At 36.2% G+C, this 19,849-nt stretch overlaps 1 protein-coding gene across 1 annotated transcript; it reads right to left on the reverse strand.

Moving 5' to 3' along the window:
• Positions 1-7,262: 7,262 nt before the first annotated feature.
• On the reverse strand, positions 7,263-8,201 carry LOC100523771 (olfactory receptor 5AN1-like). Its single transcript, XM_003122732.4, has one exon. The coding sequence runs from the start codon at positions 8,199-8,201 to the stop codon at positions 7,263-7,265; it is 939 nt and encodes a 312-aa protein (XP_003122780.3).
• Between the last annotated feature and the right edge of the window lie 11,648 nt (positions 8,202-19,849).

The raw sequence follows: 19,849 nt of genomic DNA on the forward strand, positions 1-19,849 counted from the left end.
AGAATCATTGTCTCTATACCATTATAGTATATATTTATATTTATTTTCTTATTAAAGTATAGTTGTTTTACAATGCCATGCCAATTTCTGATGTACAGCATGGTGACCCAGTCATATATATATATATATATATATATATACTCTCCCTTTCTTATATTATCTTCCATCATGGCCTATCCCAAGAAACTGGATATTGTTCCCTGTTCTGTACAGTAGGACCTTATTTCTTATCCATTCTAAATGTAATAGTTTGTACCGTCTACATTTATGCTGCACATATTTTTGTACATATGTAAGAATGCTACAATAAAAAGTAAAAATAAGAAACATTTTAAATATAAGTTAAGTAACATAAATTCTCCCTTATGTAAAGGCCTATTTTGATACTGAAAATCCTAACAAGATGGGGGCAAGTAGCCCAATTCATCCAAAATGGAACTGTATTCACACTTGTTACTTTCTATGAACACCTCCGATAATCCACACACTCTAGAGAAGAAAGCATGATTCCTGTAAGAATAAACCATCTCTCTCAAAGCCTAAGGGTAGAGTAAAATCTTCCAACCTAAACAAATGGAACAATGTTATGTTTTCTTATTTCTGGAAAATAATATCACATTCCAGGCACTAAATGAGAATTTTCAGAATTCACTTGTCCATCTTCCTGACTTTAAGTAGACTTAAATTAGTATCATTCCAGATTTTCCAGAAAAAGTATACACATTAGACATGTCTGAGATCAAATAATATCTGAGATGTTGATTTTTTAAATTAAGAAATAGTGTAGGATGCAACTACTGCCTTTGGAATGGGTAAGCAATATGATCCTGCTGTATAGCACTGGGAACTATATCTAGTCACTATGATGGAGCATGATAATGTGAGAAAAAACAATGTATATATGTACATGTGACTGGGTCACCTTGCTGTACAGTAGAAAATTGTAAACCAGCTATAATGGAAAAAAAATAAAAATCATTATTAAAAAAAGAAATAATGTAAGGGATCAGAGACATACCAATAATTGGTGAGTTGCCTCCTGCATCAAGAATCATAAGGTTTATTAATTTCCATTACCTATAAAATTGCAATAGAAAGCTATTATCAATATTTCAAAAGTTAGTGGACACACGCACACAGACAAACAGAGTGTATCTTTTAAAATTTTTTTTTCTGTTGGAGTGGCTTTAGTTAATTGTTTTGTTTCTTTTTTAAAAGAAATTATTACTGAAGTTCTGTTTACTCCTCAGCTCACATCTATTAGTCCTATTCCATCTCTAATTAGAGATCAGGGGAGAATTTACAAAACTCCTCCCTCACTTCCACACAAGACCCTTTAATCTAATATAATCAGTAGAGTGAGATGAGAAACTATTCACATTTCCTGGCAAATGGGTTCTCATTAGCTCTATTGAAGTAGTAATATGGATAATTCACTATTCCTAAATTTTGCAAGTCATTTTGGTGGGAATGTAATTGGGAATGAGCAAGATGTCAGGGTAAAATCTTCCATCTTGTCCAGAACTTTCCAACCAAAGTTGGGTTTAAAAAAAAGGCACAATTTCACTTTAAAAAATTACAAAATAACTTAAAAATGTGATGTCAACATCACTGTGTCATGATATTCCTCTTTTCTATCCCTCCTTTTAACAAATAAGCATCAGTGGCTATCCATGGAGCATGGGCTGTGGAAGCAGAAGCCAGAAAACTGGCCCCAATCCCCCTTGGCTGTGGTCAGGGAAAACCACCCATGGATGAGACAGGCCTTGCAAAAGTCCCATATTGCCAAGGTGGGAATCAGTTCTCCGTTGGATTTCAGTACTCTACTGAAAGAAGTATGCCAGTGCTACCCATCCCATGAAGCAACATAGCACAGTACTGAACTACCTGTCAACAATGTCTCCAAAGGAGCAAAAGGAGAGGGCTGAGTAAGTGCCTGGATAACTCTGCTGCATAGAATTCTGTGGAGAAACATGTTCCTCTCTACAGCACCCAGAGTATTGAAGCTGGAACTCAATGATGGGGAGGGGGGTGGGGGGGATATGGGAAAAGTGTCAGATAAAAATATCAAAGGACATCAAAAGGATGTTTTTTCTGCTGATTGTTTTCATGACTTCAACATGATACCCAAACATGACTTGCTGTGAGAACTTCACCCAAGGATCCCTATACCTGGTCTGCAAGAAATGGAATACCCTGAGTTCTAAACTCACTTGTCCCCCAAATCTGTACCAGCACATTGTGCACATGCTCAAGTGTGGCAGGATAATGGACTCTAGTAAATAATAAACACACTCAGAAAATTGGACCATGTCCTGTAGGCAAGGGAAAACCCAAACCTTGAGCAATATTGCAACAATGTAGAAAACAAAAGAAAGTTTGCCAGCAGCCAACCTCATAAGCAGTAAGAACTAAAAAATACCTATAAGTTTAAGAAATCAATTGCAAGGGGAAGCAAGAGGGTGGAGATGGTGTATTTATACAAGGTTGGAGAAAACTTTACCTATAACCAAGACCAATGAGAAAGTCTCCCACCCAAAAACATAAGTAAAGATGAGAGGTGTCTGCTACTTCACATACAAAAGCAGCAACTCAAAACTCCAAGTAACATGCAGTAAAGTTAGCAATAATCCTCCAGTAACTGGACACAAAGACACAGACTTTTGCAGTCAATCTGATAAAGATATCAAAATAGCTGGTTTGAAGAAACCCAAGAATTACAAGAAAACAGAAACACAATGATATCAGGAAAAAATACATGAGCAAAATGAGAAATTTAACAAAGAAGTAGAAATCATAAAAAAGAATTGAACAGAATTCTGGAGCTGAAGAATTCAATAAATGAAATAAAAAATGAAATTTAGAGGATCTAAAGCAGAATATGCCAAATGGAGGAGAGTATCAGTGAGATACAAAATAGGGGCTTTGAGATGACACATTCGGAAAAGAACAAATAAAAAAACGAAAAAGAACAAAGAAAGCCTACATGATCTATGAGAGACCGTGAAATACAAATATTAAAAGAATGGGGGTTTCCGAAGGAGAAGAGATGGAGAAAAGGGCACAAAGTCTATTTAAACATAAGAGAGCCAAGAATTTCTCAAACCTGGGGAGAGATATGGACATACAAATTCACAAACTGATAGATATAACCTCAAAATAACCTTTTCCATAATATATTGTAATAAAACTGTCAAAAATCAAAGACAAAGAAAGGACACCAAGAGCTGAAAGGAAGAAAAAAGAGTGTAGCCTACAAAGAAATCTTCCTTAAGCTTTCAGAAAATTTCTCAACAGAAACCCTACAAGCCAGGAGGGAGTGGAATGATATATTCAAAGTGTTGGCAGAAAAAAAATCCAATAAAAAATTATCTATCCTGGAGTTCCCTGGTGGCCTAGTGATTAAGGATTTGATGTTTTCACTGCTGAGGTTCAAGTTCAGTTCCTGGCCCAAGAACTTCTGCAAGCTAGAGACACAGAAAAGAAAGAAAGAAGAAAGGGAAGGAAGGAAGGAAGGAAGAGATCACAGTGGTGAAATGGGTTAAGAATCTGACTGCAGCAGTTCTGCTCATTGCAGAGGAGTGGATTCTATCCCTGGATTAAAGGATCCAGCACTGCCACAGCTGCAAAACCAGTTTTAATGTTTCTTCTTTCCTTTCTAATTTTATTTATTTCAGTCCTCTCCCTTATTTTCTTAATGAATCTATTAAAACTATTTGTCAGTTTTGTTCATCAGTTAAAAAAAAACAGATCCTAGTTTCATCATTCTTTCCTATTGTATTTTCACTCTGTGTTATCTTTTTTCCACCCTGATCCTTACTATTTCCTTTCTTCTATTAATTTTGGACATAGTTTAGTTTTCCATTTCTAGTTCCTTGTGTTATAAATTTATGGTGATTAAAGTACCTTTATTATTTCTTAATGCAGGCATTCTTTTCCGTGAACTTCCCTCTTTGAACGGATTTTTCTTCATTCCATAAGTTTTGATATACTGTTTTTCCATTTCATTTGCCTCAAGATTTATTTAATTTCTGACTTTATTTCTTCCTTGACCTATGGTGTTCAGTTTCATTTCCTCATATTTGTGAGTCTTTCAGCTTTCTTCTTGTATTTGATTTCTAGTTTCATACTTTTATGACTAGAAAATGTACTAGATACAATTTCAATCTTCTTAAATTTATTGACTTGCTTTGTAGCCTATCATATGCTCTATCTTAGAAAATCTTCCATAGGCACTACTAAAGAGTAGATATGTTTCTTTAAACAGATATTATGTAAATGTTGGTTAAGTCCATCTGTTTTAATGTAGCTTAATTCCAATGTTTCATTACTGATATTTTTTCTGGATGATCTATATATTGTTAAAAGTTGGATTTGCAATAGATATTATTCAGTCATAAAAAAGAATGAAATCCTGCCATTTGCAGCAATGTAAATGGACATAGAAAATATTATGGTTAGTGAAATAATTCAGATAGGGAAAGATTTAGCCATTTAGCCACTTTGTTAATCTTTTTCCAACTGCTTTGTAATTCCTTTGTTTCTTTCTTCTTCTCTTGCTCTCTTTCTTCATAATTTCCTGGTTTTGTGTAGTGGTATGCTTATATTCTTCTCTCATTATCTTTTTTGAATCTACTACAGATTTTGGTTTTGTTCAAACCATAATTTTTACATTAAAGATCTTCTATGAATGAGAATAGAGATAACCATGCAAAGTGAAGTAAGTCAGACAGAGAAAGACAGATATCATATGATATCACAATATGAGGGAACCAAAACAATGATACAAATGAACTTATTTACAAAATAGCAACAGAATCACAAACTTAGAAAAGAAAGAAAGAAGAATGAAGGAAAGAAGGAAGGATGGAAGAAAGGAAGGAAATGAAAAAAGAAAGAAAGAAAGAAAGAAAGAAAGAAAGAAAGAAAGAAAGAAAGAAAGAAAGAAAGAAAGAAAGAAAGAAAGAAAGAAAAAGGAAGAAAGAAAAAGAAAAGAAAGAAAGAAAAGGAAGGAAGGAAGAACTCACCTGTGGTTACCAAAGTTGAACAGCAGGGGATGGAGGGTGGGGGGATGAATTGGGAGCTTAAGATTGGCATATACACACCATTGTATATAGAATGGATGGTCATTGGGAACCTACTGTATATCAAAGAGAAATCTACTCAACAACCTATAATAACCTAGTATATATGTGTAACTGAATCACTTTAGCATACAGCAGACACATTTTAAATCTACTACTTTAACTAAAAAAAAAAGAAATGACAGAAGTGGTTTTAGACAAAAGTTAAATATCTTTGGTACCATAAGCTATCACTACCACTGCATATAGACATATTTCTGTGCTTTCTAATCTTGTTTCAACTCAGTCCTATTGCCACAGATCCTAATGATGGTATGGAGGAAAGACAAATGTATGACCGATATGAGAAGCTTGTAAACAAAGTTTTTGGTAAAAATTTAAAAAGAAAAAAAATACATATCAACCTACTGCAGTGTATTTCAATCCTGACTTGAGAAATAAAAACTGTAAAAATATTTTGTGACAAATAGGAGAGGATGTTTGAACATTGGACATTTAATGATACTAAAGAATTATTATTTTGCTGATGAGAAAATGACATTAAGATTATATATTTTTGGAAAGTTTTTGTCCTTTAAAGAAGCATATTGAAATTTGCAGATAAAACTTTATGACATCTAGGATTTGCTTCAAACTAATCTGTGAAAGTGGGAGAAAGTGGGTAGGAGTACAGATGATGTAAGACTAGCTAAGAGCTGATAATTGTTTAAACTGGATAATGGATACAAAGGAGGTTATTATAATATTCTACTTTTCAGTGCTTAAATTTTTGCATAATAAAAGGGTTTTTTTTTTTTAAAAAACGAGAGAGAGACACACACAAAGAAAAAAAAGAGCACAAATGTTGATAAGGATATGAAGGCAGGCAGCTACAGCTCTGATTAGACCCCTAGCCTGGGAACCTCCATATGCCATGGGAGCAGCCCTAGAAAAGGCAAAAAGACCAAAAAAAAAAAAAAAAGGATATGAAGTTAAAAGTCTTACACAGTTAGTAAGCATATAAATCAGTTTAGGTACTACAGCTAATCCAATTACATAATGTCCAATCCAATACATAATCTCCAATTATGAAGATTCCTCAAATAATTAAAAATAGATTTACCACATGGTCCATCATTTCTACTATGGGTATGTATCCAATCCAAATAAAATGGGTTATTGAACAGAAACACACTTCCATGTTTATTGTAGCATTAATCACAAAGCCAAGATTTGGAAACAACCCAAGTGCTCATCAGTAGATAAACGACTTCAGGATAAATATACAGTATAATGTTATTCAGCCTTGTTAGTGAAGGCAATCTTGTCATTTGTGGTGATATGGATGAAACCTGGGGGAAATGTGCTAAGTGAGATAAGCCAGACTTAGAAAGAAAAGTACTATATAATGTCACTAATATGTGAAATTTAAAAGAGTTGAACTCATAGGAACAGAAAGCAGAATGATGGTAGGATGAAAATAAACAACCTAAATGTCCATCGACAGAGGAGTGGATCAAGAAGATGTGGTACATATACACAATGGAATATTACTTAGACATTAAAAAGAACGAAATACCGGCATTTTTTGCAACATGGATGGACCTAGAAACTATCATGCCATACAATGAGACACCAACATCAAATGCTTTCACTGACATGTGGAATCTGAAAAAAGGACAGACTGAACTTCTTTGCAGAACAGATGCTGACTCACAGACATTGAAAAACTTATGGTCTCTGGAGGAGACAGTTTGGGGGGTGGGGGGATGTGCTTGGGCTGTGGGATGGAAATCCTGTGAAATCAGATTGTTATGATCATTATACAACTACAGATGTGATAAATTCATTTGAGTAATAAAAAAATTTAAAAAAAGAAAATAATGATGCTCCATGACTTAAAAATACTGTGGGATTGAAATCCTATAAAATTGGATTGTGATGATCACTATACAACTATAAATGTAATAAATTCATTGAGTAATAAAAAATGATGGCTAACAAAAAAAATGTTGTGTTTTTGTGGTTTGATTCAGCTGTTAGTACATTTTGGCATATTATCTTTATCAAATAAAAACTTTTTAATCAAAAGGCAGTGTGATTTTTGTTACATTCCATTTGAATCTTATTGTGTAGGATATTACAGTGTATGAGGATTCCAACACAACAGCTATGCCAGATATCGCAGAATTTGTGACCTCAGCAATACCTTCTCCTCTTTTGCAACCTCTTCAAAGTTTCTTTGATTTCTTTGTTCCTCAGACTGTATACCAAAGGGTTCACCATAGGAATCACCATAGTGTAGAAGACTGATGCAAATCTGTCAAAGCTGGAAGAACTTCCAGTGCTAGAACTTAAATAAACAAAGATACTTGCGGTGTAAAAGAGACTAACTGCTGTCAAGTGAGAAGCACAGGTGTTGAAAGCCTTGGACCTGCCTTTAGCTGAAGTGATCTTCATGATGGAGATGACAATATAGACATAGGATATCATGATAACTAGGGCATTTACTATCCCAAAGATCATAGTTAATACAATAGTTAAAAGTTGTAAGAAGAATGTGTCAGTGCAGGAAAGAATTAACAGTTGGGGCATGTCACAGAAGAAGTGGTGGATGACATTAGGCCCACAGAAGTGGAGCTGAAGCATGGCACACACTTGGGACAGAGAACCAGAGAGTCCAGCCATATAGGACCCCAGCACCATCTGACCATAGAGAGTGGGTGACATGATTGATGAATAGAGGAGTGGGTTACAAATGGCAGCATATAAATCATAAGCCATGACTGTCATGAGACAAGACTCACTCAGTCCCATGGTCAAAAAAACCAAACTCTGAACCAAACAGCCCACATAGGTGATAATTTTTTGATTCTGGAAGAAGTTATAGAGCATCTTGGAAGCTGTGGCGCTCACATAGCAAATATCAATGAAGGACAGATTACTAAGGAAGAAGTACATGGGTGTGTGGTGGTGGGCATATATTCTTATTAAGATGATGAGGCACATATTCCAAGTCAGGGTTGTCATATAGATCAACAGGAATACAACAAAGAGCATTGCTATGATTCTGGGAAAATCTGAGAATCCCACGGAGATGAAAGAGGTGATCTCTGTAGTATTTCCTCCCCTAATCATTGGATTGGTGCTCCTGAAATCAGAAAAAAAGACAAGGGAATGCATTGTTGACTCAGGTAAAATGGCAGCATTACAATTCTCATATGTGGCATATTTTTCCTCCATTGAATACTGGAAAAATGCAAATGTGTCACTGTCCTGAGAGGAAAACCCCCAGCTTTTCATCTAGAATTTTAAGCAATGCCTTCTGAGTACTTCAGGTTCTCAGTTATTTCATGAGGTCTCATTAAACTTAAAAGGTATATTTTATGAGGAGTTCCCATTGTGGCCCTGTGGTAACAAATCTGACTAGTATCCATGAGGATGAGGATTCAATTCCTAGCCTTGTTCAGTGGGTTAAGGATCTGGCATGCAGTGAGCTGTAATGCAGTTCACAGATGTGGCTTGGATCCTCTGTTGCTGTTGCTGTGGTATAGGCCAGCAGCTGTAGCTCTGATTTGATCTCTAACCTGGGAACCTCCATATGCCACAGGTGTGGCCCTAAAAAGACCCCTAAAAAAAGACTTATTTTATGATAACTTTTGTCCCTCCCTGTGTATATTTATTGTGACTTTATATGTAACATGCATCTTCAAAGTCTTCCTGAAATCCACTATTAAATTTTAACATTTTACACTGCATAAAATTATATGTACACAGTGCAACAAAAAAAGTAAACGTCCTACAGCTGAGCTGTTCTCTGACCAATAAATTTGAACTTCAGCAAAAAGACATATTTTAAAAGTTGATTGAAAATGTTTAAACGAAAATAGAAATCCTGTGAGAACACATATAATGATGATATCATTGATTAAAATAACAAGTTTTTAAGAGACTTCTAATAATTCAATATAGAGCTTCTGCTTTACAATCACTACACATAAGTGCATCATTTTAGAATAAGTTTGAAATAGCTATTCTTTCCCAGATAACCATTTAGACAGATTTTTAATTTAATTTAAGGAAAGACTCCCAAATTCATTCAATGAGGCCACTATTACTCTGATACCAAAATCAGACAAAAACACTACAAGAAAGACAGTTACAGGCCAATAGGTTTGATGAATATAGATGCAAAAAGCATCACCAAAATTAGCAAAACAAATCCAATAATATATGAAAAGGATCACAAACCATGATCAAGTTGGTCCTCTTACAGGTCCAAGGAATGCTTCAACATATGACAATCAAGCAATGTCATACACCACATTAACAAAAGGAAAGGAAACATTTGAAATAGCTGTGCTCTCCATGATGGTCATCTAGATAAAATTTAAAAATTACTTTTTTGCTCTTTTCGCTTTTTTAGGGCTGCACCCATGCCATATGGAAGTTCCCAGTTTAGGGAAAGAATTGCAGCTATAGCTGCCAGCCTAAACCACAGCCACAGCAAAGCAGGATCCAAGCCACATCTACAACCTACACCACAGCTCATGGCAATGCTGGATCCCTGACCCACTGAGTCAGGGTAGGGGTCAAACCCACATCCTCATGGATTGTAGACAGATTTGTTTCCATTGTACCACAATTGGAACTCCCTAAAAATTACTCCTTTACTCATAAAAAATTACACCATAAATAATAACTCCTCACATTTTATACAAATATATTCAATACATCAAGTCCAAAATGATGTGGAAAATTACATCTGATTTATAATCCTGATATACACAGAATGGATGCCCAATTAAATTATGAAATAGGCCTTCTTAGGGAAGTCTTTATACACAATTCCAAAATGATGCTAGAAGAACTCACTACTGGCCCCCACTCCTGTCCTGATTTTAAGATATTTTGCCTCCTGGGAAACAGTGTAGTACTCTGTGAAAGGTCAGACGTTAGAGATTTAGTTCTCAGTGATATAATCAAGATAACAACATAGGTCATTCCTGACTTCAGTTCCCGCCACCAAAAAAAAATTTTTGCAGCATTCCCATAGTTGCGCAGTGGAAAGGAGTCCAACTAGGAACCATGAGGTTGTTGGTTCGATCCTTGGCATTGCTCAGTGCGTTAAGGATCTGGCATTGCCCTGAGCTGTGGTGTAATTCAAAGACGCAGCTCAGATGGGGCATTGCTGTGGCATTGTTGTTGCATTGCTATTGCTAAGGCATAGGCCAGCAGCTGTAGCTCCAATTAGACCCCTAGCCTGGGAACCTCCATATGCCACAGGTGCAGCACCAAAAGGACAAAAAATATATATGTGTTAGCAATTATTCACAGACAAGATAACATGTGAAAATCTTAAAACACAGGAATAAGGCAGAAGCACACCCCTAGACCACAGAGATGGAGAAGGCCCACATTAGAAGGGTAGAGGAGCAGCACATTTCACTGCATTGCCCCTCCCCTATGTGACACAGTACTACACCAAGAGGACCCCTCTTGGCCTCTGCTTTCTTTAGTGAGAAAAAGAGAGGCCGATATGTACCTCCAGCTCCCCCAGCATTATGTGTCACTGCTCAGGAGGGCCACTTCAGTCTCATTTCCTAGAAGCTATGTGGTAATCCATGGGGTTTGACCACTGGGAATCAGATTGTGCCAGAGAAGAGGGACAGGATTTGCAATAATTAGTACTTTGAGCAGACTGAGTTCCTGCTTGCAGCAGTTCTGCCTGATATGAGACTCCATACAGTGAGCCTTGAAGCCTATTCTCTTGCATCCCTAATTCCTAATCCTCCCTACTACTGAGGTTATTCTCAAGCACTACCCCTACAGGAAGCATGGCTGGAACACTCAGAAAATTACACAAGCCAGGAGCACATGAGTGGAGTGTCCAGTCAGTGGCTCTGCCCATCTGCAGACCAAAGCTAGTGGCTCCATCAGGCCAGGAAACTTGTGCAGTTACCCAAATATGGAGCCTTGCCAGTCTTGGGGCCTGTTCTATCACCATGCTCAGGCAAGGAAGCTAGTTGCTAGCCTGAACTACTGCTGAATACAGCCTTCAGCCATACATGGTTAAAAGAACTAACCAATGGATCTGGAAAGCTGCATAACCCATCCTACAACTCTGCTTTCAGTAGCATGTGAGCAGAGAGCCCAATCAATGGCTGTGCCTCTCTTAATGCCACTCTTGGCCCAAATACCAAGGCAGAAATCCTATCAACTGTGTCAAACCATTGTCATCTTCTCCCCAACTTCAGAACATGGACAGTGTCCTCACCCATAAATAGACTTTAATAGCTAGCTAGCCCCAGCAGCCCAAGGGTATTACTAGATGACCCATCTAGAACTCCAAGCTGAACTGAATGGGGAATAGCTTTTGTTGCCAAGGCAAACACATGAAAAGACAACTAAGTGAAATTAAGAATGCATTAACAAAATGAACAAAATTAGTTCAACAAAGAAAGAGAAACCACACACACACAGAGACACACACATACACACACACGAAAGCAGGAGCTCTTGCTGTGGTGGTGGGTTAAGAAAACAACTGCAGTGACTTGGGTCACTGTAGAGGTTCAGGTTCAATCCATGGCCTCGCAGAGTGAGTTAAAGAATCTGTCATTGCTGTAGCTGCAGCTGGGGCTCAGATTTAGTCCCTGGCCCAGGAATTTCCATATGCCATAGGTGTGACATAAACAAACAAACAAAAAAACCCAGAAATCCTAGGGGTTAATAATAAAATGACTGAAATGAAGAAATCAATAGAGTGTTTTAACACTACACTCAACCAAGCAGGAAGAATCAGTGAGATAGAAAATAAGTCATTTTAAATTATTCTGTCAAAGAAAACAAAAGAATGAAAAAAATTTAAGAACTACAAGATTTACTATGGGACACCATCACCATCAAGACAAAAGATATGCGCATTTTGGTATTCCTAGAAGAGAAAGGAATAGAAAGAATACATAAATCATTAATGACCAAAAGCTTCCCAAATCTGGGGAACAAAAGAGAAATTCACGTTCAAGAGATCCCTAAGCCCCCAACAAGGTGTCATAAAGGGCTACATTGACAAATATTACAGTTAGGCTGTTAAATGTCAAAGGTGAGAATTTTGAAAACAACAAGAAAAAGGCAACCTATCACCTAAAAGGGAACTCCCCCTCATAAAATAATGGGCTGATTTCTCCTCAGAAAATTTTTAGGTCAGGAGAGGGCCCTTTCTTTCTTATTGGAAGAAAAACTATTAACCAAGAATACTATACATGGTAAAGTGTTCCTTCAGAGATAAAACTGTTAAAACCAAAGAAAAGCTGAGGATATTCATCACAGCCAGACCTGCCTTCCAAGAAATGCCAGAAGGTACTTCACAAGGAAATAAACATTTGAATGTAGGTGTAAGATGCACTGGTAAGTGTAATATAGAGTCAAAGTCATATGTTTTAATATTGTACTTGTGGTATGTAATGCACTTATGCTGATTTAAATTTTAAAAATAGACGTCTAAACAAAGCCATAGATACAATAATTCATATATTAAAACTTGTAAATTGCAACATTAATAACATAAAAAGTAAGGGCAGGGGATGAAGCTGTGTCAAATGTAGGAATGACATCCAAGTTAAATTGTTATCAGCTTAAAATTGGATGTTATAAATATATTTCCTGTAAGCCTCATGGTAACCACAAAGGAAAAACCTGTAGTTTCAACACAAAAGATTATGATAAAATGTCAAAGTTTACTGCTACACAAAGACATCACTTCAGAAAAGAAGACAGCAAGATAAGAAGCAAGGAATAATGAGTCTATAAAACAGAAACAATTAACAATTTGTCAGTAATGTCATAAACTATCAATCATTATTTTAAACATCAGCAGATTAAATTCTCCTGACAAAAGACATAGACTGTCTAAATAAATACAAAAGCAATATGCAACAATGCGTTTCTTTCAAGAGTGTCATTTTAGCTTTAAAGATAGAGGCTGAGAATGAAAGTGTAGGAAGATGTTTCAAGCCAATGGTAACCAAAATACTCAATGGAGAGAAGAAATTCTCTTCAATGTGTGGTATAGGGAAAATTGGATATTCATATGAAAAGAATGTGACTACTAGATCTCAATCTTACACCACTCAAAAAAATTATCTTGAAGGGAACTAAGGCTTAAATAAATGGTTCTATATAACCAATGACCATAAAACTCCTAGAAGAAAACAAGGGGGGGAAATTTCTTGATATGGGCCTTGGCAATGATTTTTTTTGAATAAGGAAAAAGCAAAAAAACAAATCTCAAAAATCAACAAGTGGATTTGTATCAAATAAAATAACCTTCTGCACAGCAAAATAATTAGCTTTTAAAAAGAGAGAAAAAGCAACCTATGGAATGAGAGAAAATACTTGCAAACCACACATATGATAAAGGATGAATTAAAAAATATATGAGATATAGAACTCAATACCAAAAATAATTTCAATAGGAACCCAATTAGCAATTAGGCAAAGGGACTGAATACGAAGACAACCAAGTGCCATAGACACATGGAAAGTTGCTTAATATCACTAATCATCAGAAAAATGACGATCAAAATCTTAATGAGCTATGACCTTGCACATGTTATAATGGCTATTATCAAAATGAAGAGATAACAAATGTTAGTGAGAATGTGTAGAAAAGGGAACCCTGTTCACTGCAATGGTAATGTAAGTTGGTGCAGCTACTATGAAAAACAGAGTGAAGTTTACTCAACCAGAAATAGAACTGCATATTCAGCAATTTCACTTCTGTGTATATATACAAATGAAACACAATCACTGTCCAGAATAGATATCTACAGCCCCATGTTCACTGCAGTTTTATTTACAATAGCCAAGACATTTGAATGAATAAAGAAATCATGATATATATACATTTCAGGCATCAGAAAACCTTGAGGGCATTGTGCTAAGTAATATAAGTCACATAGAGAAAGACAAATACTGTATGATCTCACTATGTGTGGGGGAAAAATCATAGAAGAGTTCCCATTGTGGCTCAGTGGAATCGAATCTGACTAGTATCCATCAGGACACAAGTTTGATCTCTGGCCCCACTCCATGGATTAAGGATTCAGCATTTCCAAGAGCTGTGGTATAGGTCACTGACATTGCTCAGATCTGGCATAGATGTGGCTGTGGCTGTAGCCAGCAGCTGTAGCTCTGATTCAACCCCTAGCATGGGAACTTCCATATTCCATAGGTGCAGCCCTAAAAAATAAAAAGAAAATCATAGAAGCAGAGACCAAGTCTGTGGTTCCAAAGAGGCAGAGGATGGAGAATGGGAGAATTGGGAGAAGGTGGTCAAATGTATAAACTTTCAGTTATAAGATAAATGAGTTCCAGGAATGTAATAGTCAACATAATGACAATAATTGAGAATTCTATATTGTATATTTGAGAGTTGTTAATGCTTTGAATTTTTCACCATTGAGAATGATGTCAGTTGTGGATGTGTCATATATGGCTATTAGTATGTTATGGTAGTTTCCCTCTATTTCTTGCTCACTTTCCAGAGAGTTTTTATCAGAAACAGGTGTTGAATTTTATCAAAAGCTTTTGACGCATCTATTGAGATGATCATATGGTTTTTATTCTTCAGTTTGTTGATGTGGCATGTCATAGTCATTGCTCTGCAGATACTGAAAAACCCTTGCATTCTAGCAATAAATCCCACTTGATCATGGCGGGATATAACTTTTTAATTTATTTTTGGATTCAGTTTGCTGGTATTTTGTTGATGATTGTTGCATCTATGTTCATAAGTGATATTGGCCTGTAATTTTCTTTTTCTCTGTGTGATATCCTCTGATTTTTGTATCAGGGTGATAGTGTTCTCATAGAATGAACTTGGAAATGTTCCTTCCTATGCAATTTCTAGAGGAGTTTCAGAAAGGTAGGTGTTAACTTTTATGTGAATGTTTGACAGAATTCGCCTGTGAAGCCATCCAGTCCCTGACGTTGGTTTTTTGGAATTCTTTAACCATAGTATGAATTTCAGTTCTTATGATTGGTCTACTCATATTTTCTATTTCTTTCTGGTTCAGTCTTGGGAGGTTGTACCTTTCTAAGTATCTGTCCGTTTCTTCTAGTTGTCCAATTTATTGGCATATAGTTTGCTTGTAGTAGTCTCTTATGATCCTTTGTATTTCTGTGATGACCATTGTAACTTTTTCTTTTTCATTTCTCATTTTATTGATTTCAGCCCTCTCCCCTTTTTTTCTTGGTGAGTCTGGCTAAAAGTAAATCAAATTTTTAATTTTTTTTAGGAACCAACTTTTGGTTTCATTGATCCTCTCTATTGTTTTCTTTGTCTCAATTTCATTTATTTCTGCTGTGATCTTTATAAGTTATTTCCTTCTAAAAATTTTAGCCTTTGTCTCTTCTTGCATCTCTAGTTTCAGAATGGGGGAAGATCTTTGCAAATGAAGTGCTCAACAAGGGATTAATCTGCTAAATACATAAATATCTCATTGAGCTTTCTACCAAAATAACAAAAAACCCCAACAATGGGCAAAAAATCTAGATAGACATTTCTCCAAAGAAGACAGACATGTGGCAAAAAAAAAAGCACATGAAAAGATGCTCAACATCACTAATTATTAGAGAAGTGCAATTCAAAACTACAATGACATATCACCTCACACCAGTCAAAATAGCTATCATCCAAAAGTCTACAAACAATAAATGATGGAGAAAGTGCAGAGAAAAGGGAACCCTCCTGCACTGCCTGTGGGAATGTAAGCTGATGCAACCACTATAGAGAACAGTATGGAAGTTACTTTAAAAAAAAACTTTAGAATTTCCATATGATCCAGAAATCCCACTCCTGGGCATCTATCCAGGGAAAATCATAATTCAAGAAGATACATGGACTCCAATATTCATTGCACTGCTATTAAAAATAACCAAGACATGGAAGCAACTTAAATGTCCATCAACAGAAGAATGGGTGAATAAGATGTGGTACCTATATGCAATGGGATACTACCCAATCACAAAAGAGAAGGAAATAATGCCATTTGCACCAACATGAATGGACCTAGAGATTTTCATACAACATGAAGAAAGATAGAAAGTCAAATATCACATGATATATGTGGAATCTAATGAAAATGATATAAAAGAACTTCTTGATAATACAGAAACAAACTCAAATTTCAAAACTGATTTTAGGAGTTCCCGTCGTGGCGCAGTGGTTAACGAATCCGACTAGGAACCATGAGGTTGCGGGTTTGGTCCCTGCCCTTGCTCAGTGGGTTAACGATCCGGCGTTGCCGTGAGCTGTGGTGTAGGTTGCAGACGCGGCTCGGATCCCGCGTTGCTGTGGCTCTGGCGTAGGCCGGTGGCTGCAGCTCCGATTGGACCCCTAGCCTGGGAACCTCCATATGCCGTGGGAGCGGCCCAAGAAATAGCAACAACAACAAAAAAGACAAAAAGACAAAAAAAAAAAAAAAAAAACTGATTTTATGGTTACCATAAATGAAACCATTGTAGAGAGGAAACAATGGGGAGGGTGAGAGTAACATATATACACTATGGTATAAAAGAGATGCTTAATGAGAACCTACTGTATAGCATAGGAAAATCTACTCAATGGTTTGTAATAGCCTACATGGGGAAAAATAAGTACATGTATTACTAATTCACATTGCTGTACACCTGAAACTAATACATTTTAAGTCAACTATATGCTAATAAAATTAAATAAAAAGAAAGCTGTTAAGAGAGTAAATTTTAAAAGTTCTCATCCCAAGGAAAAAAATTGTACCTGTAAGAAATATGGACATTAACTAATTTTAATATGGTAATCATTTTGCAATATTTATTTATATCAAATCATTATGTTGTACATCTTAAATGTCTACAATATTATATATATATCAATTCCATCTCAACAAAACTGTAAAAAAAAGTTTTAGTTCTGATACCTTCTCCCTTTATGTCCCAGTAGGTCAAACACACTTGTCCAATATACTCACAATGAAGTGAGCACAGCCAAACACCCAAATTATAAAGCAAATGGGATATAGATGCTCAGCACAAAATCAAGTACCACAATCCTGCTCAAGAGCTGTTGGTTATTATTATCACTGATGGTTTACAGATAACCATGAATCAATAGATGTGCCCAGGGACAGGAATGCCAGCAGTGCTAGCGTTTTATGGGTTAATTTGTGGAAATACCTGAGGCATCATCAGCCCTGTACACAGTCATGTATCTTTGCCTCAAGGCAGGAGTAGATTCAGACTTCATTTAGAGGCAAGTCAAGTGAGCTGTGGCCATGAAGATACAAATCACCTAAAGCATGTTCAATTTACTTTGCTTGAATTTGAGAACATATGGGTCTATTGAAAATTGGCATCAATCTATGATGGGCCTTGATGTCCGGAGTCAAAGCAAATATTTCAATCTTTAAATACCACAAAGGTATATTTCTACTTTTTGCTGGTACATTCAGCATGTTACAGGTCCCTGACAGATTCATAACAGATTACATCTGACACTGTCCATAACCCAAACTGAGGTGAAAGAGAAAATCAATAGTAACATCCAAGAAAACTCTGGAAATGATTAATAATTGAAAGGAGTTGAACTTTCAGAAAACAAAAAGTAGTATAAATGTTGACAATTAATTGTTCTTGTAAGAATAGATGTGTCAAAAGAGCAAATAGAAATTTAAGAAATAAATTTTGTTATCAGTAAGAATTTAATATCTGATAAAGTCAGTATGTAAAATTGATAAAGGATAAACTCTACCATAAATGGTCTGTGAGACCCAGTTCCCTATAAGTAAAAAGCATTAGGGAAATAAATACATAAGCATTTTTATACTCTTGAGATGGGAAACATTTCTGAAATATAACACCAACACAGAAACAATAAGGAAAATATGATATAACAATTCAAATATGGTTATGGCTAAAATTTCCCTTACATAAAATGCTTTTTAATAATAATTGATGAACTGGTGAAAAATAGTCACAAAATATAAAAATATAATATGGCAAAGTGTTTAATTTAAAAGGCATGAGTTTTTGGGTTGAGTCCTTAGGGTTTTCTAGGTATAGTATCATGTCATCTGCATACAGTGACAGTTTTATCTCTTCTCTTCCTATATGGATGCCTTTGATTTCTTTTGTTTGTCTAATTGCTGTGGCCAGGACTTCCAAAACTATGTTGAAGAGCAGTGGTGAGAGTGGGCATCCCTGTCTTGTTCCAGATTTGAGTGAGAAGACTTTCAGTTTTTCCCCATTGAGGATTATATTTGCTGTGGGTTTATCATAAATGGCTTTGATTATATTCAGGAATGTTCCCTCTATACCCACTTTGGCAAGGGTTTTGATTATGAATGGATGTTGAACTTTGTCAAATGCTTTTTCTGCGTCTATTGCGATGCGTGTACCCGCATGTTCATTGCAGCACTATTCACAATAGCCAAGACATGGAAACAACCCAAATGTCCATCGACAGATGATTGGATTCGGAAGAGGTGGTATGTATACACAATGGAATACTACTCAGCCATAAAAAAGAATGACATAATGCCATTTGCAGCACCATGGATGGAACTAGAGAATCTCATCCTGAGTGAAATGAGCCAGAAAGACAAAGACAAATACCATATGATATCACTTATAACTGGAATCTAATATCCAGCACAAATGAACATCTCCTCAGAAAAGAAAATCATGGACTTAGAGAAGAGACTTGTGGCTGCCTGATGGGAGGGGGACGGAGTGGGAGGGATCGGGAGCTTGGGCTTATCAGACACAACTTAGAATAGGTTTACAAGGAGATCCTGCTGAATAGCATTGAGAACTATGTCTAGATACTCATGTTGCAACAGAAGAAAGGGTGGGGGGAAAATGTAATTGTAATGTATACATGTAAGGATAACCTGACCCCCTTGCTGTACAGTGGGAAAATAAAAAAAAAAAATAAAAGGCATGAGTAGGAGTTCCTGTCATGGCACAGTGGAAACAAATCCCACCAGGAACCGTGAGGTTGTGGGTTCAATCCCTGGTCTCGCTCAGTGGGTTAAGGATCCGGTGTTGCCAGGAGCTGTGGTGTATGCTGGCACTATGGCTCTGATTGTACCCCTAGCCTTGGAACCTCCGTATGCCATAGGTGCAGCCTAAAAAGACAAAAGAAAAAAAAAGGGGGACGCATAAGTAAATACTGCTGTTGAGTACACAAAATGGTCCTACCTTATTGAGGAAAAAATACTTTATGTAATTTATATAATCTCTCTCTCTCCACACACACACACACACACACACACACACACACACACACACACACACACACAAAATGTGAGCTGGTTACAAATGCCTAAAATAATCATTGGTATGGAGTTGATGTTCTTCTTTGCATTTGTTGGTTGTTTTTCAATTTTCCACAACTCCTATCTTTATAATAAGAACAAGTTATTAAAATATATTAAACTTTAATCCTAAATAGTAGCTAAGAAGAGAGATAAAAAAGTGGGAAAATGACAGGGAGAGAATGAAAGATAGAGAATGGCAGGGAGAACAGACTCAGACTTTCCTGATTTATTACTGGATGTGTGACCTATAGAAAATTATTAATCCCTCAGACACCTCATTGATACATGGGGCTCTTAATACTTATAGGGTTGTTTCAGGGATTGAATGACATAAAGGCCTTAAAACAGTGAGAAATCAATAAATGTTGGCAATTGTCATTCTTATGGAATTCCTCACTGTAAAGGAAAAAATAAGGGAGAACT

This window comes from Sus scrofa, chromosome 10 (genome assembly GCF_054392235.1).
Source record: "Sus scrofa isolate SSC_HxYL_T2T_F1_AM1 chromosome 10, Sscrofa_HxYL_maternal_Yorkshire_Landrace_v2.0, whole genome shotgun sequence".
In the NCBI taxonomy this organism is placed as follows: domain Eukaryota; kingdom Metazoa; phylum Chordata; class Mammalia; order Artiodactyla; family Suidae; genus Sus; species Sus scrofa.

Bases quoted from the DNA above. Each gene is read 5' to 3' on its own strand.
- LOC100523771 (XM_003122732.4), bottom strand. From the start codon at position 8,201: ATGATTAGGGGAGGAAATACTACAGAGATCACCTCTTTCATCTCCGTG.